Raw genomic sequence first — 23,614 nt, forward strand, 5'->3', positions numbered from 1 at the left:
TTCCATTGAATTCAGCGGCTCATTTTCTGTATTATACCAACTTTTCACGAGATTTAAAATTTTCAATTTTTTTGCTAAAATTTCCTGAGTAATAATACACTTAACTTCAAAGAGGTGAAAAAAAATTTTTTTTTTAAACTCACTCCAGTAAATTTTTATAGACTTCTACATGTCTTAACAACCCACAAAAGTTGTTAAAAGTCCACAAAAAGTCCATATGTTCGATTTTTAGAAGTTTGATTTTTCAATTTTCGTCGCAGTTTTTGTCGATTTTGGGTACCCGGAACTTTTGTCAAGCAATAGCTCCGGAACTATCAGAGATAACCCTATGAAGTGTATTATCGTTGGAAAGCTCTTTAAATTATCTATCTTTTTCAAAAAAAATTATTGTTCTCCGACTAATAGTTTTCGAGCAAATTGGAGACAAATGCAAAAATTGGTAAAATTTTAAAAAATTCATAACTAAAAAACTATTGGGAATTTGGCAATTTTCTCGATGCCAATCGATTTCCCGGATCATTTTGCATAGGAATGGATCAAAATAGTTCCACTTTTTCGAATAGTTTAGCCAAAACTGAGAAAATAAAAAAAATTAAAAAAAAGTTAACACCCCCCCCTTAAAATCGGTCAATTTTTAAAGTGTCTCTAAATCAAATAAAACTGATTCTATCTTATAGATTTTGATGTGCTCTTTCCAATCTAAAAAAGCATTTTCTCCTAGCTCTTTTAGTTTGGCCGTAATCGGCGTTTGAAAATTGAAAAATTTTTTGCGAGATATCGCCTTGAGTCCTATGCCATTTTGTAGAGTTTTTTATTCCGGTTGTCCTCCATTTTTCCGTTTCTCGATAACTCTAATAGTTTCGCCGTAATTGGCGGTTGAAAATTGAAAAAAAGTGAAAATGGAAACCTTTTTTTGCGTTTTTCTCGGAAACTGTAAGACTTAGAGCAACGAACAAAAAAACATCTGATAGCGCTTAATTTTATCTATTTTTTCGACCAAACCCGGAGCCGCTCCGGGCAACGGTTCCGGCTACAGAGGCGATCAAAATTTTTCACTAAAAAAATTCATAAAAAAAAAACTAAAAGTCGTAGAGCAATGCGGTTTGTTCGGTTGAATTTTACGGCTCATTTTACATAATATATCAATTTTTCACAACAATTAAAAATTTAAAAATTTTTGCCTAAATTTAGGGTAGCCATTTGTCATAGTGAAAAATTTTATTCATTAAAAAAATTCATAACTCGAAAACTAAAAGTCGTAGAGCAATGCGGTATGTTCCATTGAATTCAGCGGCTCATTTTCTGTATTATACCAACTTTTCACGAGATTTAAAATTTTCAATTTTTTTGCTAAAATTTCCTGAGTAATAATACACTTAACTTCAAAGAGGTGAAAAAAATTTTTTTTTTAAACTCACTCCAGTAAATTTTTATAGACTTCTACATGTCTTAACAACCCACAAAAGTTGTTAAAAGTCCACAAAAAGTCCATATGTTCGATTTTTAGAAGTTTGATTTTTCAATTTTCGTCGCAGTTTTTGTCGATTTTGGGTACCCGGAACTTTTGTCAAGCAATAGCTCCGGAACTATCAGAGATAACCCTATGAAGTGTATTATCGTTGGAAAGCTCTTTAAATTATCTATCTTTTTCAAAAAAAATTATTGTTCTCCGACTAATAGTTTTCGAGCAAATTGGAGACAAATGCAAAAATTGGTAAAATTTTAAAAAATTCATAACTAAAAAACTATTGGGAATTTGGCAATTTTCTCGATGCCAATCGATTTCCCGGATCATTTTGCATAGGAATGGATCAAAATAGTTCCACTTTTTCGAATAGTTTAGCCAAAACTGAGAAAATAAAAAAAATTAAAAAAAAGTTAACACCCCCCCCTTAAAATCGGTCAATTTTTAAAGTGTCTCTAAATCAAATAAAACTGATTCTATCTTATAGATTTTGATGTGCTCTTTCCAATCTAAAAAAGCATTTTCTCCTAGCTCTTTTAGTTTGGCCGTAATCGGCGTTTGAAAATTGAAAAATTTTTTGCGAGATATCGCCTTGAGTCCTATGCCATTTTGTAGAGTTTTTTATTCCGGTTGTCCTCCATTTTTCCGTTTCTCGATAACTCTAATAGTTTCGCCGTAATTGGCGGTTGAAAATTGAAAAAAAGTGAAAATGGAAACCTTTTTTTGCGTTTTTCTCGGAAACTGTAAGACTTAGAGCAACGAACAAAAAAACATCTGATAGCGCTTAATTTTATCTATTTTTTCGACCAAACCCGGAGCCGCTCCGGGCAACGGTTCCGGCTACAGAGGCGATCAAAGTTTTTCACTAAAACAATTCATAAAAAAAAAACTAAAAGTCGTAGAGCAATGCGGTTTGTTCGGTTGAATTCTACGGCTCATTTTACATAATATATCAATTTTTCACAACAATTAAAAATTTAAAAATTTTTGCCTAAATTTAGGGTAGCCATTTGTCATAGTGAAAAATTTTATTCATTAAAAAAATTCATAACTCGAAAACTAAAAGTCGTAGAGCAATGCGGTTTGTTCCATTGAATTCAGCGGCTCATTTTCTGTATTATACCAACTTTTCACGAGATTTAAAATTTTCAATTTTTTTGCTAAAATTTCCTGAGTAATAATACACTTAACTTCAAAGAGGTGAAAAAAAATTTTTTTTTTAAACTCACTCCAGTAAATTTTTATGGACTTCTACATGTCTTAACAACCCACAAAAGTTGTTAAAAGTCCACAAAAAGTCCATATGTTCGATTTTTAGAAGTTTGATTTTTCAATTTTCGTCGCAGTTTTTGTCGATTTTGGGTACCCGGAACTTTTGTCAAGCAATAGCTCCGGAACTATCAGAGATAACCCTATGAAGTGTATTATCGTTGGAAAGCTCTTTAAATTATCTATCTTTTTCAAAAAAAATTATTGTTCTCCGACTAATAGTTTTCGAGCAAATTGGAGACAAATGCAAAAATTGGTAAAATTTTAAAAAATTCATAACTAAAAAACTATTGGGAATTTGGCAATTTTCTCGATGCCAATCGATTCCCCGGATCATTTTGCATAGGAATGGATCAAAATAGTTCCACTTTTTCGAATAGTTTAGCCAAAAATAAGAAAATAAAAAAATTAAAAAAAAGTTAACACCCCCCCCTTAAAATCGGTCAATTTTTAAAGTGTCTCTAAATCAAATAAAACCGATTCTATCTTATAGATTTTGATGTGCTCTTTCCAATCTAAAAAAGCATTTTCTCCTAGCTCTTTTAGTTTGGCCGTAATCGGCGTTTGAAAATTGAAAAATTTTTTGCGAGATATCGCCTTGAGTCCTATGCCATTTTGTAGAGTTTTTTATTCCGGTTGTCCTCCATTTTTCCGTTTCTCGATAACTCTAATAGTTTCGCCGTAATTGGCGGTTGAAAATTGAAAAAAAGTGAAAATGGAAACCTTTTTTTGCGTTTTTCTCGGAAATTGTAAGACTTAGAGCAACGAACAAAAAAACATCTGATAGCGCTTAATTTTATCTATTTTTTCGACCAAACCCGGAGCCGCTCCGGGCAACGATTCCGGCTACAGAGGCGATCAAAGTTTTTCACTAAAAAAATTCATAAAAAAAAAACTAAAAGTCGTAGAGCAATGCGGTTTGTTCGGTTGAATTCTACGGCTCATTTTACATAATATATCAATTTTTCACAACAATTAAAAATTTAAAAATTTTTGCCTAAATTTAGGGTAGCCATTTGTCATAGTGAAAAATTTTATTCATTAAAAAAATTCATAACTCGAAAACTAAAAGTCGAAGAGCAATGCGGTTTGTTCCATTGAATTCAGCGGCTCATTTTCTGTATTATACCAACTTTTCACGAGATTTAAAATTTTCAATTTTTTTGCTAAAATTTCCTGAGTAATAATACACTTAACTTCAAAGAGGTGAAAAAAAGTTTTTTTTTTAAACTCACTCCAGTAAATTTTTATGGACTTCTACATGTCTTAACAACCCACAAAAGTTGTTAAAAGTCCACAAAAAGTCCATATGTTCGATTTTTAGAAGTTTGATTTTTCAATTTTCGTCGCAGTTTTTGTCGATTTTGGGTACCCGGAATTTTTGTCAAGCAATAGCTCCGGAACTATCAGAGATAACCCTATAAAGTGTATTATCGTTGGAAAGCTCTTTAAATTATCTATCTTTTTCAAAAAAAATTATTGTTCTCCGACTAATAGTTTTCGAGCAAATTGGAGACAAATGCAAAAATTGGTAAAATTTTAAAAAATTCATAACTAAAAAACTATTGGGAATTTGGCAATTTTCTCGATGCCAATCGATTCCCCGGATCATTTTGCATAGGAATGGATCAAAATAGTTCCACTTTTTCGAATAGTTTAGCCAAAAATGAGAAAATAAAAAAAATTAAAAAAAAGTTAACACCCCCCCCCTTAAAATCGGTCAATTTTTAAAGTGTCTCTAAATCAAATAAAACCGATTCTATCTTATAGATTTTGATGTGCTCTTTCCAATCTAAAAAAGCATTTTCTCCTAGCTCTTTTAGTTTGGCCGTAATCGGCGTTTGAATATTGAAAAATTTTTTGCGAGATATCGCCTTGAGTCCTATGCCATTTTGTAGAGTTTTTTATTCCGGTTGTCCTCTATTTTTCCGTTTCTCGATAACTCTAATAGTTTCGCCGTAATTGGCGGTTGAAAATTGAAAAAAAGTGAAAATGGAAACCTTTTTTTGCGTTTTTCTCGGAAACTGTAAGACTTAGAGCAACGAACAAAAAAACATCTGATAGCGCTTAATTTTATCTATTTTTTCGACCAAACCCGGAGCCGCTCCGGGCAACGGTTCCGGCTACAGAGGCGATCAAAGTTTTTCACTAAAAAAATTCATAAAAATAAAACTAAAATTCGTAGAGCAATGCGGTTTGTTCGGTTGAATTCTGCGGCTCATTTTACATAATATATCAATTTTTCACAAGAATTAAAAATTTAAAAATTTTTGCCTAAATTTAGGGTAGCCATTTGTCATAGTGAAAAATTTTATTCATTAACAAAATTCATAACTCGAAAACTAAAAGTCGTAGAGCAATGCGGTTTGTTCCATTGAATTCAGCGGCTCATTTTCTGTATTATACCAACTTTTCACGAGATTTAAAATTTTCAATTTTTTTGCTAAAATTTCCTGGGTAATACTTACCTTCAAAGAGGTGAAAAAAAAATTTTTTTTAAACTCACTCCAGTAAATTTTTATGGACTTCTACATGTCTTAACAACCCAAAAAAGTTGTTTTTAGTCCACAAAAAGTCCATATGTTCGATTTTTAGAAGTTTGATTTTTCAATTTTCGTCGCAGTTTTTGTCGATTTTGGGTACCCGGAACTTTTGTCAAGCAATAGCTCCGGAACTATCAGAGATAACCCCATGAAGTGTATTATCGTTGGAAAGCTCTTTAAATTATCTATCTTTTTCAAAAAAAAATATTGTTCTCCGACTAATAGTTTTCGAGCAAATTGGAGACAAATGCAAAAATTGGGAAAATTTTTAAAAATTCATAACTAAAAAACCATTGGGAATTTGGCAATTTTCTCGATGCCAATCGATTCCCCGGATCATTTTGCATAGGATTTTACGTTCTCCAACTTTGTTTTAAAAAAAAAAGAAAATTGCAGATAAAAGCAAAATTAGACTCAAGAATTTGAGTATGACATGATGTGGAGACAACCTCCACATCTTCCACCTTGAAAACATATTCTAACATCTGTCTTTGGTGCTCTACTCTGCATGTCGAGTCACATGCCACTGCAATTTTTGGAATTCCAAATTCTTTTACTCTATCCTTCAGCTTCAGGAGAGCATCGTATGTTCTCGGAAATGAACCAGTTGCCTTCTCCATCTCTTCAGCAGCTATTACAAACATATAGCTAGCTATCTTCTGGAGTTTCGCTCACTGCGTTGAGTCCCAGCGCAACTGTTGGCTTAATGGTTACTACCATGGCATTTATAGGGTTCTCTCCTTTTAGCACATTTTGTCTGTACCGTGGGCACCGCTGACTAAGTAATCGCAGCAGTGCCCCCTCCTCTTTTTGCTCCCTCGATCTAATAATCACCGGAGCAACTTCCTCTACTTGTGCAAAGGGGCTAATTGCCATTACCTTTACTTTCTCGTAGTGAGAATCTTCCCACTTACAGTCCATCAGGGTTCTAAAATCGCTGAATATCCTTGTCTTCTTTCGAAGAGGTCCGGAAGGAGACTCAGATAAATCTGTCGGAGTGGCGGCTTGTAATCCTGAAGTCACCATTTCCATAGCCCCAAAACACTTTGTTTATATTTTTATTGATTTATCTCCGTTCATCTTCTCATTGTTTTATTTTTGGCGGTCCTTTTAAATAAAACACAAATACAACATAACGTTTATTCAAGAAATCCTTTTAATTAACATATTGTTTGGAAAATATGCTACCCATATTTCTAATACCAAACAAATATTGAATCCAAAATTTTTGTAACACTGTAAAGAAAGAAAGGAATTATGTGTTAAACTAAATAAAGGGCTAAAAAACCCCACCAAAACTTTCAATTTTTGCTCCATGTCACTACAAAAAAAATCAAATGCGCTTTTGCAAAATTCTAAGAACTGCTGAAATGGGATATAAATTTTAAAATATCCGCCATACTTAAAACTTTCTGGTACCCATGGCTGCCAATCCCTCTTATCATCTGCTGTTTTGAATGTCACTTTTTGACACGTTGATGTGGTATTTTCCTCTTTTTCGTCGCTTATTTTTTCTTTAATATGTGAAAATGGCAAGTGTTGATGACGACAACGGATGGTAAGTTTTCAAGCATAATAAAGTTGCCTCAATTTTTTGTTGTTGTAAAACGAAACCAAGTCTCGCCTGTGCAGTGTCATTTATTTACTTTAGTTATTATTTTATTATAGGGTGGCTGATTTAGAAAGCGCTTTACTGGAAGAATGTTCAGTTGCTGATATTTACTGTATTTGCAAAGGCAAACCTTTACCTGACAATTTACGAGCTGAAGTCTGGCAGGTTAGCAACATACCAATCATTTTGCTCGTCATAAATAATGTGTCGTATTTTTTTTAGATATGTCTCGACGTAAGAGACAAGGGGAACCAACTCGATCACTTTAACGAAATCTATGATTTGCCTAATCAATCTGTGCTACGAGAAGACTGTCGAAATTTCGTTTCAAAACTCGGCAATGACGAAGAGGATAAATTATCCGTTGTATCCGATTTAGAATCGATTTTAACATTTTATTGCAAAAGTCGCAACTTGACTTATATTAAAAACAACGGCTGGATTGAGCTTCTGCTCCCTTTGCTAACACTGAAAGTGAATCGTTCAACCACTTACAACCTGTTTGAGGCAATTAGAGACACTTACGTGCCTCAAAATTGTCACACAAATGACGGCAACGCTTTCCATATTTTGCGTCTTTTATTGCTCTATCACGATCCAGAATTGTGTTCATTTCTTGACACTAAACGTATCACACCTGATAAATATTGTCTGACATGGTTCCAGTCACTTTTCGCAGCCACTTGTAATTTACAAGTCGTCATAAACATGTGGGACTATTATTTTCAACAGTCTGACCCGTTTTTCATTTTTTTCCTCTCGTTAATCATGGTAATAAACGCACGCGAGCAAATCATTTCAATGAAAAGCGAATCTCGAGATGTAATTATTTCGAATTTGACGAACATGCCGTGTGCTCTTGAGGCTGAAGACGTTGGTGATTTTTGTTCCTTGGCCCAATATTATGCCCTTAAAACACCCGTTAGTTTTCGGACCGATTTAATGCAAAACTTGTATAATGGCACAAATGATGCTGTAGTCTCTCAAGCGTTATGTCTCCCAGTTTCCGTAAGCGAACTAGTTGAAAATACGTCCAATGAGAGTGGAAATATAGACGCTGTAAGATTTTTCCTAGTTGATTGTCGACCTGTGGAACAGTACAATGCCGGTCATTTACCTACAGCTTTTCACTTGGACTGTAACTTAATGCTTCAAGAACCAAGTGCTTTTAATACTGCTGTTCAAGGCTTACTTTCGGCGCAAAAACAAGCTCTGGCACATAATTCTACAGCAGGTGGTGAACATTTGTGTTTTTTGGGATCAGGTCGTAACGAAGAAGATCAATACACTCATATGGTTGTGGCTTCTTTCCTACAGAAGCACACTCAATACGTTTCACTTCTAACAGGAGGTTATTGTGCTCTTCATCATTACTTTTCGGATGATTTAGAGTTTTTACAAGATCATAATCCCAAACTTTGCATTGTGTGTGGCCCAATGCAACAACAACAACAACAACAGCAAGGTCAAGTCAAGGGACAATCGACCGATTTGTTTGGGAAAATTTCAGCAGCAATGAAATCGAAATCGGCCGAAGTTAAAGAAAAACTTATCGATTATATCGTTAATCCCAACAATAGTCCCGTGCAAGAGAGACATGTTAGCAGTAGCGACAAAATCGGGAAAAGGTACCGAAATGTGGCACCTGTTTTTAGTATAGATGATGATCATGAAAATGCTACCACCAATAACATGGAAGATGCAACTAATGAAGAATGTCGCGAATTGGTACAAATACAATCATGGTTGAAACATCCCGAAGTTATTGAACATTTTCCGTGTCAGGAGGTGAAAATCAATGGTTTTATGTACAAAAGTCACTTGATTGTGACTAACAGTGAGCTTATAGTACTTAGAGAAATGCCCGATAGGAAAGGTGGCATTGCTGAAGTTATTGTAAAACGCCCCCTGTCGGCGATTGTTAAAATAACAGCGAGGAAACGTCATCCTGAACTTATCACTTTCAAGTATGGCGTGCCAGATGGTGAGAATTTAATTATATCTGACATGGATCGATTTCTTATACCCAATGCCGATAAAGCTACAAAAGTTGTATCTGAACAGATTTTAAAGCAGTTGAAGAATAAGGAGTAATTTGGAAATTTAAATAGAGTTACACATATTTATTGTTACTGTAGATATTTTATTATAGGAAAAAAAACTTTAACCATTTGTTTATTCTTATCTAAATAAAACAATGCTTAAACGAATCCACAATATTGTTATTTTTGTAATAATACTAATTTTGTTACAAATGATCGTACTTAACAAAAAAATTAAATGAAGCAATTTAGAAAAGATCTATGTCATCGTGTTCACCTGGAAAAGACAAAACATTGTTTAAAATTTTGTACTTATGGTAGGTAGGACTATACTGGGCACATTATCCAGTTAAAAAAAAATAAACAAAATAGCCTTTTTTACAATTAACAGATTCGTTTCATTTTACCGGTGGTCAAGTAACAAGTTTTATATTTTTTTATTTATTAAAGCCCTCAACTTCGTTTCGGTCTTCAATATTAAAACTTCACGCTATAAAATTATTATACAATTATTATTACTTTTCTTTAAAATCTTATTTCAAATTTTGCGTCAGTATAGTTCAACCTTAAAAAAAACAACTTACAATATCATCAATTTTCAAAATTGATCGGACCGTTTCGGTAGCAAACGTTATCGCACTGACGCTGACCAACAACGGTTGTACCACATTCTCCTCTAAAATATCCGAAATCGAGCCCTTTCTCACATTAATCCCTGCTGAAATTTCTCCTTTCGCATGTCTATTCCTCAATTCTGTCACCGTTTGAATTGGATTCAAACCAGCATTTTCGGCCAACGTAAACGGAATAATCTCCAAAGCATTTGCAAAAGCTCTCAAACAGATCGCATCAATACCCTCTTTTGTATCAGCCAAAGCAGCCAGTTTCAAGGCCAATTCAATCTCAGGTGCACCACCACCTGCTACAATTGCTCCTTTTCGTACCAAACAACGAATCACACACAATGCATCATGTAAAGATCTTTCCGCCTCTTCAAGGACTAATTTATTCGAGCCTCGAACCAAAAGTGTCACTGTTTTACCGGCATTTTGAGCACCGGTAATCTTCACCATACGATTGCCGCCAACACCGATCTCTTCAACCAAATCGGCTGAAACGAGATTTTCGGCGGTAAAGTGATCGAGAGATGCGATAGGACGACAACCGAGTGATTTACACACAAATTCAACGTCTTCACGTTCAATGTCTTTGACGACCATACATTTGATTTTATCGAGAAAATGAAGAGCGAGATCAGAGACGGCATCGCGAAGAATTGATTTCTGGATCTAAAAACAAAACAACAGGTAACTATCTATAATGACGCCTATTAAGACACAAGTACGAAAATTACAAGCCGTAGGCGAGAGTCGTATAGCCTACAGGTATATTAATAGCCATTAAAGTTGCATACACTACTTTTTTTATGATTCGATGGGTTAAAGTACAAAAAAAAATTTTTTAATGTCGAATTATTTTTTAAATGTCAAACGCACAAAGGCAGTCAAATATCTAATTGCTACCATTTACGGTCACAAGTTGTCCTCGTGATCGTTACACTATATTCTCGTTGGTAACAAACATTTAAGCAATAAATAAATTAAAGTATGAGAGTAGAAAAAAAATTTTAATTACCAAAAGGACATTACATCCAGCCTTCTTGATCTGCTTGACAATATTCAAAATATAAGTCCTCTCTTCCTTAAGAACTCTATCCATAGCAGCATAATCAGAAACAACAACATTATGATCCATATCGGTTTTAGGTGCAGAAATACAAAACTGAATAAATCCAATTTTGGCTTTCTCTATACGTTTCGGGCCATTGACATTTGCAACTTTTTGAGGAAAAACAACACCATCTATTAATTCGGTATCTTCAACAGTGCCCCCAATTTGCTTAATGACTTTAATATCTGACAAAGAAACGACTTGTTCACGCCCTGAAATTAAATAATAATTATTTTACACATAACTAATTTTTCTCCAAACAAACCTGGTTCTACGACCTTTAAAACCGCATCAACAGCCAAAGGAGCCAACAGACTTGATTGTTGTGAAACAACCTTTGAATTCAATGATGTTGACGCACTTTTAACCATTTGTTCGCGATTATCTAATTGAATCGGCTTAGAAATGCTTGTTAAAACCTGAAAATTGCATATAAAATAATTATAGCGTGGTATGAAATATAAATAAAACTTACATCGACGGCGTGTTTGGCGGCTCGTTGAAATGATTCAGAAATTGCAGTTGGGTGAATCCCCCGTGTTAATAATTTTTCAGCAGCATCGAGTAAAGCCCCCGCTACTACAACAACAGTAGTGGTACCATCGCCAGCTTCAACATCCTGAGCACGTGACAGCTCAACTAACTAAAATAATAATAAATTTTTTCAAATAATGATTTTACGTTTTTACCATTTTTGCAGCTGGATGTATGACATTCATTTGTTTCAAAATCGTAGCCCCATCGTTGGTGATGGTGACTTCACCATTGCTCGCCTGAATCTAAATTAAAACAATCATTAGAAAAATTATTAATCATTGAGTACCTATATACCATTTTATCCATGCCTCTTGGCCCCAAACTCGTACGAATGGCATCGCATACAGCTGTCAAAAAAATGTACGATATTATATAAACGTAGCGAAATGAGTCGATAAAACCGGCTTGAAACATTGTAAGTTCATGTAATAATTATAAAAACGATTACACGAAGGAAAATTTAGAAGTATTTTTTTAAAAAAACTATGTTTACCTTTTGCGGCATTGATATTGCTGAGACGGACATCGCTCGGCTTACTTTTGTCTTTGTAAACCACACCTCGCGCTTTATTTCCATCACCCATTGATGCTTGAATCGTCATTTTTCACGAATTATATGAAAACACGTTACTATTAATTGTAACTTAACGGATGATTGTAGATATTTGTCGACACAAACTTATTTTTCAACACACAAAAATGACAGTTCCATTAACTTTGACATCGATGAGAAGATAGCACCAAAAATGGTGCTGGCACCATGAACATTACAGTGGACCAGACAATCGCTGTGTGCATAGAGCTAACACTATTTCCCACCATTCTCGTTTTCTACAGCCAAGTTCACACCAAGAAAATTATCAGAATAATCGTAAATCATTATAAAAACATCAATAAGCTGTTACACTGACTTGCATATCACATTTCTAGAACATTTCCTGACCATTCTAATGTGTATCTATTACAAATTAAAACTTAACTGCATTTAATTTCTGCATTTTTTATTCTCATATTCATGAAATGCAAACTGATTTTTTTTCACACTCTTTATATCCCGCAATTTTCTTTATTTTTGCAGGAATTTAAGCCCACTGATAGGGCCTTTAACTGTAAAAAAATCATGTTTGGGCAAACACCCCTTGAGACCTTAACGAATTTTTTTAATTTTTATAAAGTTACTCTATTTTGCAAATTTTTTTTTCACCCACTTTATACCTTGCAATTATCTTTATTTTTGCAAGAGATTAAGCCCTTCGATAGGGCCTTTGACTGTAAAACAACCATGTTTAGACAAACAGCCCTTGAGGCCTTAATGAATTTATAAAGATTCTTTAAAATTTTCCGATTTTGCAAACTATATTTTTTTTAATCAACTTTATATCCTGAAATCCTGAAAGCCATCTAATAAGGCCTTCGACTGTAAAAAAATCGATTTTGCAAACTGCGTTAAAAAAATTTGTATTTAAGAATTGCTCTTATTAGTCAAATTAATAATTAATTTGTCCAGCAAGAACCACGTAGAGGTTTAGAGCATTCTTGCCAGGAGAAAAGGGAATAAGGATGAGGTAAACAATGATTATTGGAAAATAAAGGGAATAAAGGAATTATTGGTTCGTGAAATAAAAAAATACAACACAAAGATAAAATGCACTTACCTTTATGGCTTCTGCGTTGGCTACTGTTTGTAGCAAAACAATAAAAAGAAATTAAAAATAACACCATTAAAAAATCTTTATTTGCATGAAAGTAACATAAATAAATTTTGAGAAAGCGACTTTCATCGATTAAAATTAATGTCAAAATCAGTACGCGACAATAAATTATTTGAGTGTTTTATTTTATTTATAGTTACTGTATTTAAAACGTGTCACTCAAACTATAACTTTTCAACACCGCATTTAGAGCCGGTGTACACATTTTAATTGCAATTAAATTTTACGGAATTATTGGTTTGTGAAATAAAAAAACAACAACACAAAAATAAATGGTCAGGAGATGTTCTACAAATGTGATATGCAAGCCAGCGTAACAGCTTATTAATGTTTTTAAAATGATTTACGATTATTTTGATAATTTGCCTGGTGTGAACTTGGCTGTAGAAAACGAGAATGTTGGGGCAATGTTGCTAGCACCATGCGCGCAGCGATTGTCTGGTCGACTGTAATGTTCATGGTGCCAGCACCATTTTTTGGTGCTGTCTTCACCGACATGTAACTTTGGACCTTTGGACAGTTGACTGGTGAGTTGGTGTTTAAAGTTACGAGAAGAAATTTTTTGGAAATTTGAATAATAATAATTAAAAAAAAAATTCAAATGGTGGTAAAGATGTAGACATATTTGTATGTATCAAAGTATGTGCATTATTATTATTATCGTAGGTTTAATCAATAATCAATCACACATTTTGAATGTGTGACATAACCTAAACATTTTCCAAGAATGAGTTATCAAGAGATAAAAAATAAAATGGCTCGTAAAATGGTATTTACTCAACAATTGGCTCAACAACTAATACAATTGTAATAAGTCGTAAATTCTGTGAATATGTCGACGTTTTCGTGGATCGAATTGTTCCCTACAAAACTGAGTTTTGTAATTTTCTTAGCTTATATATTGTTGTTTGTAGGGCAAGGTAACTATCAATGTTATATTTCCGGTTTAACGCTTTTTTTCTTTATAGGAATATTAGTAACAGCCTCTCAAAAAGCAGACAATCAGTATGATTATAACATAATTACGGTAGTTCTACTAACTGAAGTTCTTAAATTGATTGTGTCAACATTGTTGTACTGTAAAGAGTAAGTTTTTCACTTTCAAGTAAAATAATTTTAACAATTTCGAGTTGTAGCAATTCTCCAAAGTCGCTAGTCAACAATATAGTAGAAAATAGGAAAGTATTAGGGCTTTATTTTGTACCTGCACTCTTGTATTGTTTCTACAATAACCTTGCTTTCGTTAACTTATCAGTATTTGACCCCACAACTTATTACTTACTATTGCAATTGAGAGTTGTAGTCACTGGAATACTATTTCAAGTCATTTTTAGTAAAACTTTAAGCAAGAAGCAATGGCTTTCATTGTTAATTTTAACATTTGGATGCATGTTAAAACAGATTAATTTCACCAATCAAGAGAAAAAATCATTTATTTCGTTCGATATCGTTGGTTTAAATGGCATTTTCATTCTTTTGCAAATTTTTTGTTCATGTCTTGCGGGAGTCTATAACGAATATCTTTTAAAAAAACAAGGAGCTGATGTGAATATTTTCATTCAAAATGTTTTCATGTACTTGGATTCGATTGTTTGTAACGTGGTTTTATTAAGCGTACGAGTCTCTTTATCATCCGCGTTCACTTACGAAAACATTAGCAAAGTATTCCATTACAAAGTATTACTAGTAATGTTTAATAATGCCGCAATTGGTATTGTCACTAGTTTTTTCCTCAAAACTTTAAATTCCATTTTAAAAACTTTCGCCAGTGCCTTAGAGCTGGTTCTGACGGCTATCTTGAGTTATTTATTTTTTAGGATTGCCATTCATTTAAACACGGTTCTTGCTATTGGTGCTGTCATGTATGCCGTCTATTTATATTCCCAGAATCCAGTCTCATCAAAGGCCAGTAGTCGACAAAGCGATCAAATCGCTCTTATTAAAAGTGAACAAGTTTAATGTGATTTTATTTTTTTTATTTCTACACAATTGACTGCTGAAAATTGGTGTGTGATTTATTTCATTTTTAATGTAATCAAGTTTAATAAATTGTTAAAGCCGAACGACGTTTTTATCATCCCTGACGCACAAAAAAATTATTTTGAACAGTCAATTTTAATTCGTATTATATACAGAGGATGGCCTAAGTAATAACAATAATAGTATAAGTAACAATCTCAATGAATGAAAACTATGTAATGTCCCCCCTCTACACATAGACCTAAAACGTTCTTTATTGCGTTTCTTCCTTCCTGGCAATAAATACAGGGTCGCCAACATTAATAAATCCAGTTTTTGCAACTTCTAAATTCGTTCCGAATCTTGGTCCATGATCAGGTCCTGAATGTTTGCGATATCTGTAAAACAAACAATTTTGTTGGTTGCTTGATTATTTTTCTACTAACGTTTCCAAAGTTTTCAACGGTTGCCTATTTATATCCCTGATTCCGTTTTCAGACGAAATGGTTGTAAAGACACACCTAGTACAGTCTTTAACATTTCTCAAAATAACATTATCGCCGACTTTGATCCAATCCCAATTGTCTTCATCATAAGGTTGCAAATCAGGTCCATCAACAATAATGTTGTGTCTGAAATTTTCAACAGTAACATTGGAATTGTTACCAACTCGTTTATTCAAATCGTGAACTGAATGTTGATTGATGAGAGTAACACTCGACAAGTCTGCAAACAGGCCCTGAAATAATGTACGAATTAATAATAAATACAATATTTTAATTTGATTTGCACAAACAGTTGAATGGTTGCTTAAGTTCTTGTAGTAGTTGAGGAGTTTGTGGTGGGTTTTTGTAATATCGCGTCGATGACTGGCATCGTTGTAACCTAGTCTTAGACCAAAATCTCGCTCAATTATGTATCGGGAAAACCAGCCAGCTGCCTCATCTCCACAATCAATTGCTTCAATATGTTCGTTGTTCCAACACTTGACTTTAGCAACGGCGTTGTCTTTTCGGTTGGGTATTTTAACGTAGAGTGTCCTCATAGTGGGAGCATCTATGGCAAGGTGATCCTCATCGTGGACCGAAACATCAATGAGGACCATTTTTGGGTAGGTCCGAGCAGTGCGAAATTCATGGTCCTTAGCTCCATAAACTACCAAAACCCTAAAAAAACATTATATAATGATGGAATTTTTCGCTACCATGTTGGATTTGTTATACCTGTCTCTTAACTGAAAGATCTTTTCGTCCTCTTTAGTTTGTCTAAGTCCAACTTCTGTTACTTCAGCCCTTTGTAATTCGACTCTGTGTCCACTTTTAAGTGGATACAAGTGAAGTTTTTTCACGCTTCCTATGCGTTCCCAATTCGAAGGTATTTTGACCTGTTTCCATTTTTGATACAAGTAGGAACCAACGACAGTAACAGCAGTCACAAGACTTGTAAAAAGGACGGTTTGTGTCACACTGTTGAGACCCATTTTCAGACACTAAAAATTTATTGTGTGGAATTAAGCTTTAATTTTCTTATCATAATTGGTTGTAAATTAATATAGTCAGACGGTTATAGTCAACAAACGTTCCGTGATTTATTTAGATATTAAAGTTGCGTCATTTCGTTTGTTGAATGAAATTTTTTGATAAATTGCGGAAAAAACGCACACCCCAATTATATTCGTGTAATTACCATTATTATTTACTTACAAAAGTGTCATCAAATAACAATTAGGGAATTACTAGAGCACACAATGTCGTGCGACTTCGACGGGGGTCAAATTAATCATAAAAACTTGTACAAATACAAAAATTATCTTGAATTATATGATAAGCTACGAGATAAAATGGTGACCAATTGTGAACTTTCTGTGTATAAATAAATATTTTCTTAATTCTTACCGTTTCAAGTCGTTTCAACGCGAGAAAACTTAAACATGTGATAATGTTTAGAAAAAACACTTTGCGGTTGCGAGCTAGGCAACAAATAATACATATGACCTTATACTATTAAAATATTCTAATATTTTTCGGAAAAATTATTTAGAATTTAGAATATTTAGTCAACTCAAATAAAATATTTTAGACAAAAATTTAATTCATACTTTGCAACATTTTATGATATAAAAAATATTTTCCAGCGACAAAATTAATTAGTACGAATAATGCGCTTTCAGTTTTTTCACGTATAGATTTCTTATGTTTTGTCGTTATTACATTTATGCTATTTTATCTGTAGGTAGGTATTATATTATAAAAACGACTTCAATTGATAGGATGATAATAAAAAAAGCTAAGAACTACCAGGAAATCATTCATGAAGTTTTTTCTTCTTAAAAAGGTCTGAAATATGTGACATGTCATTAATTCGTTTAACTCTCACTTTGATTTTATTACCGAAAATCTAAGCACAACTTCAATAAACAAGAAAAAAGGTTTCATCAAGAAATATTAAACATACATGAGAGACGACACAACGGAAAAAGTAGGCAGAAGCAATGATGATAGCAGATTTTTGTTGCCTGACTACAGTGGAAAATATGAAAAGAAAGAAACTATTACAAAAAAATATGCTATTAACATGCAAATAGTTAGATTTTTTAATGATTTTTAGTGTTTTGGAACGAATTATAACATTTGTTGAAAGTAAATTAATATCGCAATCATTAAATTCACTAAATATAATCTACAATTTATATAAAAATCTATTACAATAAAAGTTTATGTGATACCTTATTTCAATTCAGAAGCATTAAATTTATAATACTTGTTATAATCACGCATAATAATAAAGAGAAAAAAAAAATTATTTTTGGAGACAAGTGTAATAGCAGGTAATAATAATGAAATGGCTTGAAGCATGGCAGTTTCACTATCTCTATTCCTATTTTTTTATACACGTGAGTCGTTTATTATTTCTAGAAACAAAACAAAGGAAAATTTATTTGCATTGTTTTATTTAATCCTTCGGTGCACTGTAATTTAATAGTAAACAAATGAAAAGTAAAAGGTATTTACTTTATAGAAGGTCATCCGCGTTTAGATATTGAGAAATGATTTATCTTTGATTTTTTCAAATATGCTGGATGATACTAGATGATACTTATATGTATTATAGAGGTAGCTCTTCAGAAAAAGTCCAATTTCTGCGACTAGTACAGAAGACAGGCTACGATTAAAAAAAATCACTTATTTTTAAAAATCGTATCTTGGGGAAGACATTCCCCGATATAGAAATTATTATGTCATCATTTGAATTACGAAACAACAAAGTGTTGTGAATAATTTAATTGAAAGGTACAAGTATATAACATGTTTTTTTTAAACTGATTGCTTTATTTTCTCAATTAATTCGTGAACAACTTTCAAACTGTTGACGTAAAACTCCGGTTTATACTCCTCTTCATACTTCCACTCGTCCAAGTCCTCTTTTTTGGTTAAACCACTCAAGACAAGTAATTTTTTATAACCACATTTCGTCGCAAAGCCCATATCTGCCAACACTCTACAGCCGCCCTTTATCAGTAATAATTCTAGCCCCCTCACATACAACTTACGAATCTCCGATAAACAAGACTTTGGACGCATCTTTGATTCCATACTTTTGAATAATGTAATTATTTAAACTGAGGTTGGGTTTGGCCATTTGAAGTCCTTTGCGTCCCGAAGCCTCCTCAAGAATCCTTAAATAACATCCTGGGCCTAACATAACCCGATCTAAACCTAAAGGAACAGCCACATTTGTGGCACCTACTAGGAAAATGACTTCAGGGCGTTTTAATAAATTGACCGATTTTTGGAGATTGACGAAATCAAGATTAAGGTCAATATCGGCAATAATTGCACCGATTTCACTGGCAATGTTAGTGACAAGTCCAAATTCTTGAAGAGAATTGACTTTTGTCCAATTTTCGTTGTTTGCGACTTTAAAACCTGCCTCTTTGAACGCCTCTTTCATCGCTGGCATGCCTAGGATGAAAATACTGTTGGTGAAATTTTTAGATTTTAAGTACGCAATCATGGCTTGAGTTGGTAAAATAATTTCCTCTTTTCTCAAATCAAAACCTGAAGAATTCAGTTGCTTGTGGAACGAATCGAGAGATTCGGTTGTATTGTTTGATACAACAGCGAGTTGTTTTCCGATTTTTTTCAACGATTTTATGCCATCGGAAGCGCCAGGAATACTCTCCAAAATATTCCACAAAACACCTACAATTTTATTAGAATTGTTATTTTAGAAATTAAATTTTTACCGTTCACATCAGAAAGAACTGTATCAAAAGAATTGAAAAACTCTAACAATTCAGTGTCGCTCAGTGTGCTTAAGTCTTTCATGGTTAAAAGATGATTATAAAGCAAAATGATAGTTTTTATAATTTAATAATTGTCTTATCGCATTTTTTTTTAAATTTGTTTAATTTACGAAGCTACTATGACTCGCAAATGTAGTGCGTGCGTAAGCATATGGATTACGGTTTGCCTTGTTAAAATAGAATTCAAATTTGTTAATTCCCGAAAGAATTATATTATGTTTAGATGAAAACTGCATTCGAAAAGTTTTGATATAGGTAATTTAACGACAAAAAAGTTTAGATAACAAATCGAATTTAAAGAATATACAAAAAAAAACAAAATAGAAAAAATAATAATCTTTATTATAAAAGTATAATTTTAGTTTTTTCCATAAATCTTGACAATTAAATCATGCAGAATCTTCAAGCTATCAACATAAAAATCCGGTTTCAGTTCGTCATTAAACGCCCAATCTTCCACCTGTTCTTTCTTTGTCAACCCACTCAAAACCAACAATTTCCTATAGTTACATTTGGTTGCGAACCCCATATCTATTGGAACACTAGCACAAAATAAAAAAAAATCATCTCTCCTTCACTTACGAATCTCCAATAAACAAAACTTTTCTCGGATCGGTAAGTCCACACTTCTTGACAATAAAATCATTCAAGCACAGACTAGGTTTAGCCATTTCTAAACCTCTCCTGCCTGAAATTTGTTCCAAAATTTTGTGAAAACATCCTGGCCCTATTATGGTCCTGTCCAGCCCAATGGGCACCTCAACATCCATCGCACCCATAAGAAAAATAACTTGCGGTCGTTTCAACAACGTGGCAGCTTTTTGCAAGTTTGGATAATTTAAATTAAGATCAACGTCAGTTACAACAGCCCCAATATTATCATTATCATCGCTTGTAGCTGAGGCGAATTCGTGAAGGGTTTTAATCGGCAACACCGACTTAAATTTGAATACATCTCGGGGAAAAAAATTTTGGACAAAACTTACCTACCTCATCATTTTTCGCCACTTTAAAGCCTGCGTTTTCAAAAATTTCTCTCAAACAAGGCATTCCCAAAAGAAAAATTTCCTTGTCGAAATTTTGAGATTTGAGGTAGGAAACCATGACAAGAGCTGGAGTCACGATTTCATCCATTCCCAAGTCAATTCCTGCGGATTTAAACTGTTGCTGAAACACTTTGAGTGATTTTGTTGTGTTGTTTGACACCGCTGTGACTTTCTTGCCGATTTTTTTCAGGGATTTAATTCCCAAATCGGTGCCTGGGATTGTTTCAAGGACATTCCACAACACTCCTAGGATTCGAAATGAAAAATTGGTTTGGATTTAAGTGATGATTACCATCAACGTCGGTTAAAACTTGGTCAAAAGAAGCGAAAAACGCTTCCAATTCTTTATCACTAAGTGTTGTCAAGTCTCTCATCATTGTTAGACTAAACGCAAGTAAAGTCAAGATAAAAAAAATACTTATCTTTGTTGTAACCTTGGATAATTTGAAAGTTTTCATACAGTACGCATAAAATCAATGAATATAAATTAGTGCAACACATAAAAATTTATAATTTATTCAAAATCTCATAAATATCATTCAAGCTATCGACGTAATAATCCGGTTTAAACTCCTCCGGAAACGGCCAATCAATCAAAACCTCTTTCCGGGTTAAGCCACTAAAAACTAATAGTTTTTTGCACCCAAAAATACTGCCAAATCCCATATCTTCCATAACTCTACAATACCTCTAAAAAATGTCGCATTTTCGATAATTATCCACTTACGTGTCTCCGATAAACAAAACGCGACTCGAATCACAAATTTCATATTTATTTTTGATAAAATCGCTCAAATACGGCCCTGGCTTCGCCATCGAAAGTGCCTTTCGATCAGTCATATTCTCCAAAATTCGGTGAAAATTTCCAGGCCCGATTATCGTCTCACCAGGAGCATAATGTAACAATTTATCAGAACCACCAGTCAAAAAAATCACCGAGGGGTCTCGCAAGTACGTCCCTGCTTTTTGCAACTTGATAAAATTTAAATTGACGTCCAAATCTGCAATTACGGCCCCAATTCTATCACTTTTAGTGACGCACATGTGAACAAATTTCGGAACGTTTTCTTCAACTTGATCAGGTGCGTATTCGGAGATTTTAAAGCCGGCTTTTTCGAGATCTCTTTGCAGGGCCGTCATTCCGATCAGATAAATTTCTTTCGAAAAGTTGATTTTTTTGAGATAGTCGATTATTGCGAGAGTTGGTTGAACCAAATCGGATTTTTGCGACGCAATTTTCGCCGATTTTAATTGTTGAAAATAATCATCATGTGTCTTTGTCGCGTTGTTTGAAACGAAAATTATTTTCTTTTTAAGCTTCTTGAGGGCTTGTATCGCCTCAATTGAACCACGAATGTTGTTATGGAAAAGCCAGATTACTCCTAAAGTGGATTAATAAAAAGGAGTGGTTTTGCTTGCAACTTACCGTCAACATCGCATAAAATGTGATCGAAGGAATTGAAAAAATCGCTTTGTTCTTGTTTGGTAACTTGTGTCAAGTCTTTCATATTGCGTCAGTTAAATCACTTACGTGACTTGTTATCTCAATAACAGCAGGTGCATAAATAACGCTCGCGTAAATACCGACGATTAAATAAAGTAGACAACACTTAATACGTGCAAAACATTTATTTAAATTTGCACAGCACTTATTTTAGAGTTTATTATATACCAAAATGGCGCTCAATTAAAACTTCAACACTCTTTAAACTATCCACATAAAAATCCGGTTTATACTCCAGAGGATACTTCCACTCTTCCAATGCTTCTTTTTTAGTTAAACCACTCAAAACTAGCAATTTTTTGTACCCACATTTCGTCGCAAAACCCATATCCTCCATAACACTAAAATTCCAGTTCTCACCTAAACTTATTCTAAATCATAGACTCACGAATCCCCAATAAATAAAACTCTGGATGTGTCTTTCGACCCAAATTTTTCAATTATAAATTCATTCAAATGCAAGCTAGGTTTGGCCATTGGAAGTGGCTTTCTTCCAGTCAAATCCTCCAAAATCTTATGGAAATATCCAGGCCCTATGAGCACATTATTTAACCCAACTGGAACCTTTGTATCGGTGGCCCCTGTGATAAAAATCATATCTGGACGTTTTAAAAAAGTGGCAGCTTTTTGTAGTTTCACGTAATTTAAATTAATATCAGCGTCCGCTATTACGGCACCAACTTTTTCATTATCTACGATTGCGTGAAGGGCAAGGTCTTGAATGGTTTCTTTGATGCGATCCGGCTAAAAATTTTCGTAATTAAGGGTTTATTGGTTTTTAAATTTTTACTGCATCTTCTGCGACTTTCAAACCCGAATTTTCGAAATCTTGCTTCAAGCAAGTCATTCCAATAACGTAGATTTCTTTATCGAAATTCTTTTTTGTCAAATAGGAAATCATAGCTAGTGCTGGAGTGACTAAATTGTCCTTTTCAATATCAAAACCAGCGCTCCTGAGCTGCTTAAAGTAACAATCGTGACTTTTTGTACAGTTATTTGAGACAAAAATAATCTCTTTGTGGAACTTGGTTTTCAATGACTTTATTGCCAATTCTGTTCCAGGGATGCTTTCAAGGGAAAGCCATAATACACCTTGAATTGATTTTAAGAAGGTCATTATTAATTCAATCGACTTACCCACCATCAATATCGGATAAAATCCGATCAAAAGAATTCAAAAATCCTTCAAACTCTGTCTTACTCAGCGACTTTAAGTCTTTCATGTTGAAGTAAAATTGACACAAAAATAAACATACACAAGTTTTTAACTAAAACGATTCTTATCGGTCTCTTCAACAATCCACAAAGGAAAAAAATCGTATCTGCGGTTTAACCTTGAACTAATCTTTACATATGAATTCACTTATATCTAAACTCTTGTTTAACAATAATCAACGGGGTTTTGTACAAAATACCGTTAACTACAATGGCGTGTGATTTGACCTTTGTTGCTTTAAAAGCGTTCATAGTTGAATTTAAATTATTTTGTACAAAATAATTAATTACAATTACAAAGTAGTAGTTTTGTTAATTTTGCAGTACAAAAAATTGTATTTATGGCGCCAAATTATTATGTCATTGAGGAGGTGAGTAGCTAAATAGCACTCAGTCACATGAAGATTAAAATAAAAAAAAATCATCATTAATTAAAAATTTAATAATACTCAAAAGTCATACAAAAACAATATTTATTTTACATAACAAAACGACTTTTAATCGACTTTTTCATCAAGTTTAGCAGTGCCACTTTCAAAGTATGCCTTATATACAAACAAACCTAAAGCTATATGTAACACAACAACGGCTAATATTGCTGACCACACATTACTTGCTAAATTTCCGGTACCGATAAGACCTAAAAAAACGCCAATACATAAGAAATTGTAAT

At 33.5% G+C, this 23,614-nt stretch overlaps 6 protein-coding genes across 10 annotated transcripts; 2 read left to right on the forward strand and 4 right to left on the reverse strand.

Annotated features, from left to right (window-relative positions):
* The first annotated feature begins 6,676 nt into the window (after positions 1-6,676).
* On the forward strand, positions 6,677-9,099 carry TBC1D23 (TBC1 domain family member 23). Of its 2 annotated transcripts, none has more exons than XM_968263.5 (3): positions 6,677-6,835; positions 6,946-7,054; positions 7,112-9,099. In XM_968263.5, exons 1-3 carry the CDS (start codon positions 6,807-6,809, stop codon positions 8,981-8,983), a joined length of 2,010 nt encoding a protein of 669 aa, XP_973356.1. In that variant the 5' UTR covers positions 6,677-6,806; the 3' UTR covers positions 8,984-9,099. The 2 variants fall into 2 exon arrangements, with proteins under 2 accessions (XP_973356.1, XP_064214769.1); XM_064358699.1 differs by having other exon boundaries at positions 6,721-6,835; positions 6,929-7,054.
* On the reverse strand, positions 9,012-11,931 carry CCT4 (Chaperonin containing TCP1 subunit 4). Its single transcript, XM_968230.4, has 8 exons — positions 11,693-11,931; positions 11,494-11,546; positions 11,352-11,441; positions 11,138-11,305; positions 10,928-11,081; positions 10,567-10,874; positions 9,516-10,220; positions 9,012-9,208 (listed from the first exon to the last, which is right to left on the reverse strand). The coding sequence occupies exons 1-8, from the start codon at positions 11,799-11,801 to the stop codon at positions 9,191-9,193; spliced, it is 1,605 nt and encodes a 534-aa protein (XP_973323.1). The 5' UTR covers positions 11,802-11,931; the 3' UTR covers positions 9,012-9,190.
* A 1,453-nt stretch (positions 11,932-13,384) lies between these two features.
* senju lies at positions 13,385-14,974 on the forward strand. 2 transcript variants are annotated; one of them, XM_968199.5, is made up of 4 exons: positions 13,385-13,518; positions 13,578-13,831; positions 13,880-13,997; positions 14,048-14,974. In XM_968199.5, exons 2-4 carry the CDS (start codon positions 13,744-13,746, stop codon positions 14,868-14,870), a joined length of 1,029 nt encoding a protein of 342 aa, XP_973292.1. In that variant the 5' UTR covers positions 13,385-13,518; positions 13,578-13,743; the 3' UTR covers positions 14,871-14,974. The 2 variants fall into 2 exon arrangements, with proteins under 2 accessions (XP_973292.1, XP_015834983.1); XM_015979497.2 differs by having other exon boundaries at positions 13,425-13,526.
* Positions 14,862-16,873, reverse strand: Marc (Mitochondrial amidoxime reducing component). 2 transcript variants are annotated; one of them, XM_008193399.3, is made up of 5 exons: positions 16,766-16,873; positions 16,094-16,359; positions 15,667-16,036; positions 15,317-15,609; positions 14,862-15,268 (listed from the first exon to the last, which is right to left on the reverse strand). In XM_008193399.3, the coding sequence occupies exons 2-5, from the start codon at positions 16,348-16,350 to the stop codon at positions 15,145-15,147; spliced, it is 1,044 nt and encodes a 347-aa protein (XP_008191621.1). In that variant the 5' UTR covers positions 16,351-16,359; positions 16,766-16,873; the 3' UTR covers positions 14,862-15,144. The 2 variants fall into 2 exon arrangements, with proteins under 2 accessions (XP_008191621.1, XP_973258.1); XM_968165.4 differs by lacking the exon at positions 16,766-16,873 and adding an exon at positions 16,574-16,731.
* Positions 16,874-18,136: 1,263 nt separating this feature from the next.
* LOC661964 (uncharacterized) lies at positions 18,137-21,843 on the reverse strand. Its single transcript, XM_064358858.1, has 7 exons — positions 21,649-21,843; positions 20,950-21,604; positions 20,733-20,901; positions 20,515-20,692; positions 20,167-20,468; positions 19,759-20,114; positions 18,137-18,368 (listed from the first exon to the last, which is right to left on the reverse strand). Exons 1-7 carry the CDS (start codon positions 21,728-21,730, stop codon positions 18,185-18,187), a joined length of 1,926 nt encoding a protein of 641 aa, XP_064214928.1. The 5' UTR covers positions 21,731-21,843; the 3' UTR covers positions 18,137-18,184.
* LOC661876 (uncharacterized) lies at positions 21,837-23,200 on the reverse strand. Of its 2 annotated transcripts, none has more exons than XM_064359131.1 (4): positions 22,864-23,200; positions 22,517-22,818; positions 22,115-22,470; positions 21,837-22,067 (listed from the first exon to the last, which is right to left on the reverse strand). In XM_064359131.1, the coding sequence occupies exons 1-4, from the start codon at positions 22,868-22,870 to the stop codon at positions 21,887-21,889; spliced, it is 846 nt and encodes a 281-aa protein (XP_064215201.1). In that variant the 5' UTR covers positions 22,871-23,200; the 3' UTR covers positions 21,837-21,886. The 2 variants fall into 2 exon arrangements, with proteins under 2 accessions (XP_064215201.1, XP_008191611.3); XM_008193389.3 differs by having other exon boundaries at positions 22,868-23,183.
* Between the last annotated feature and the right edge of the window lie 414 nt (positions 23,201-23,614).

This window comes from Tribolium castaneum, chromosome 9, assembly GCF_031307605.1.
Source record: "Tribolium castaneum strain GA2 chromosome 9, icTriCast1.1, whole genome shotgun sequence".
In the NCBI taxonomy this organism is placed as follows: domain Eukaryota; kingdom Metazoa; phylum Arthropoda; class Insecta; order Coleoptera; family Tenebrionidae; genus Tribolium; species Tribolium castaneum.

Bases quoted from the DNA above. Each gene is read 5' to 3' on its own strand.
- TBC1D23 (XM_968263.5), top strand. From the start codon at position 6,807: ATGGCAAGTGTTGATGACGACAACGGATG. The intron at 6,836-6,945 runs GTAAGTTTTCAA...ATTTTATTATAG, and splicing joins GTTGATGACGACAACGGATG to GGTGGCTGATTTAGAAAGCG. The intron at 7,055-7,111 runs GTTAGCAACATA...TATTTTTTTTAG, and splicing joins TACGAGCTGAAGTCTGGCAG to ATATGTCTCGACGTAAGAGA.
- CCT4 (XM_968230.4), bottom strand. From the start codon at position 11,801: ATGACGATTCAAGCATCAATGGGTGATGGAAATAAAGCGCGAGGTGTG. The intron at 11,442-11,493 runs GTATATAGGTAC...GTTTTAATTTAG, and splicing joins CAAGAGGCATGGATAAAATG to ATTCAGGCGAGCAATGGTGA. The intron at 11,082-11,137 runs GTAAGTTTTATT...TGCAATTTTCAG, and splicing joins CCGCCAAACACGCCGTCGAT to GTTTTAACAAGCATTTCTAA.
- senju (XM_968199.5), top strand. From the start codon at position 13,744: ATGTCGACGTTTTCGTGGATCGAATTGTTCCCTACAAAACTGAGTTTT. The intron at 13,832-13,879 runs GTAACTATCAAT...TTTTCTTTATAG, and splicing joins ATTGTTGTTTGTAGGGCAAG to GAATATTAGTAACAGCCTCT. The intron at 13,998-14,047 runs GTAAGTTTTTCA...TTCGAGTTGTAG, and splicing joins ACATTGTTGTACTGTAAAGA to CAATTCTCCAAAGTCGCTAG.
- Marc (XM_008193399.3), bottom strand. From the start codon at position 16,350: ATGGGTCTCAACAGTGTGACACAAACCGTCCTTTTTACAAGTCTTGTG. The intron at 16,037-16,093 runs GTATAACAAATC...ATGTTTTTTTAG, and splicing joins ATCTTTCAGTTAAGAGACAG to GGTTTTGGTAGTTTATGGAG. The intron at 15,269-15,316 runs GTTAGTAGAAAA...TTTGTTTTACAG, and splicing joins CCGTTGAAAACTTTGGAAAC to ATATCGCAAACATTCAGGAC.
- LOC661964 (XM_064358858.1), bottom strand. From the start codon at position 21,730: ATGAAAGACTTGACACAAGTTACCAAACAAGAACAAAGCGATTTTTTC. The intron at 21,605-21,648 runs GTAAGTTGCAAG...AATCCACTTTAG, and splicing joins CATTTTATGCGATGTTGACG to GAGTAATCTGGCTTTTCCAT. The intron at 20,693-20,732 runs TAAATTTTTATG...ATTCATTGATTT, and splicing joins ATGAGATTTTGAATAAATTA to TATGCGTACTGTATGAAAAC.
- LOC661876 (XM_008193389.3), bottom strand. From the start codon at position 22,949: ATGAAAGACTTAAAGTCGCTGAGTAAGACAGAGTTTGAAGGATTTTTG. The intron at 22,819-22,867 runs GTGGGTAAGTCG...AATCAATTCAAG, and splicing joins GATTTTATCCGATATTGATG to GTGTATTATGGCTTTCCCTT. The intron at 22,068-22,114 runs GTGAGTCTATGA...CTGGAATTTTAG, and splicing joins GTTTTATTTATTGGGGATTC to TGTTATGGAGGATATGGGTT.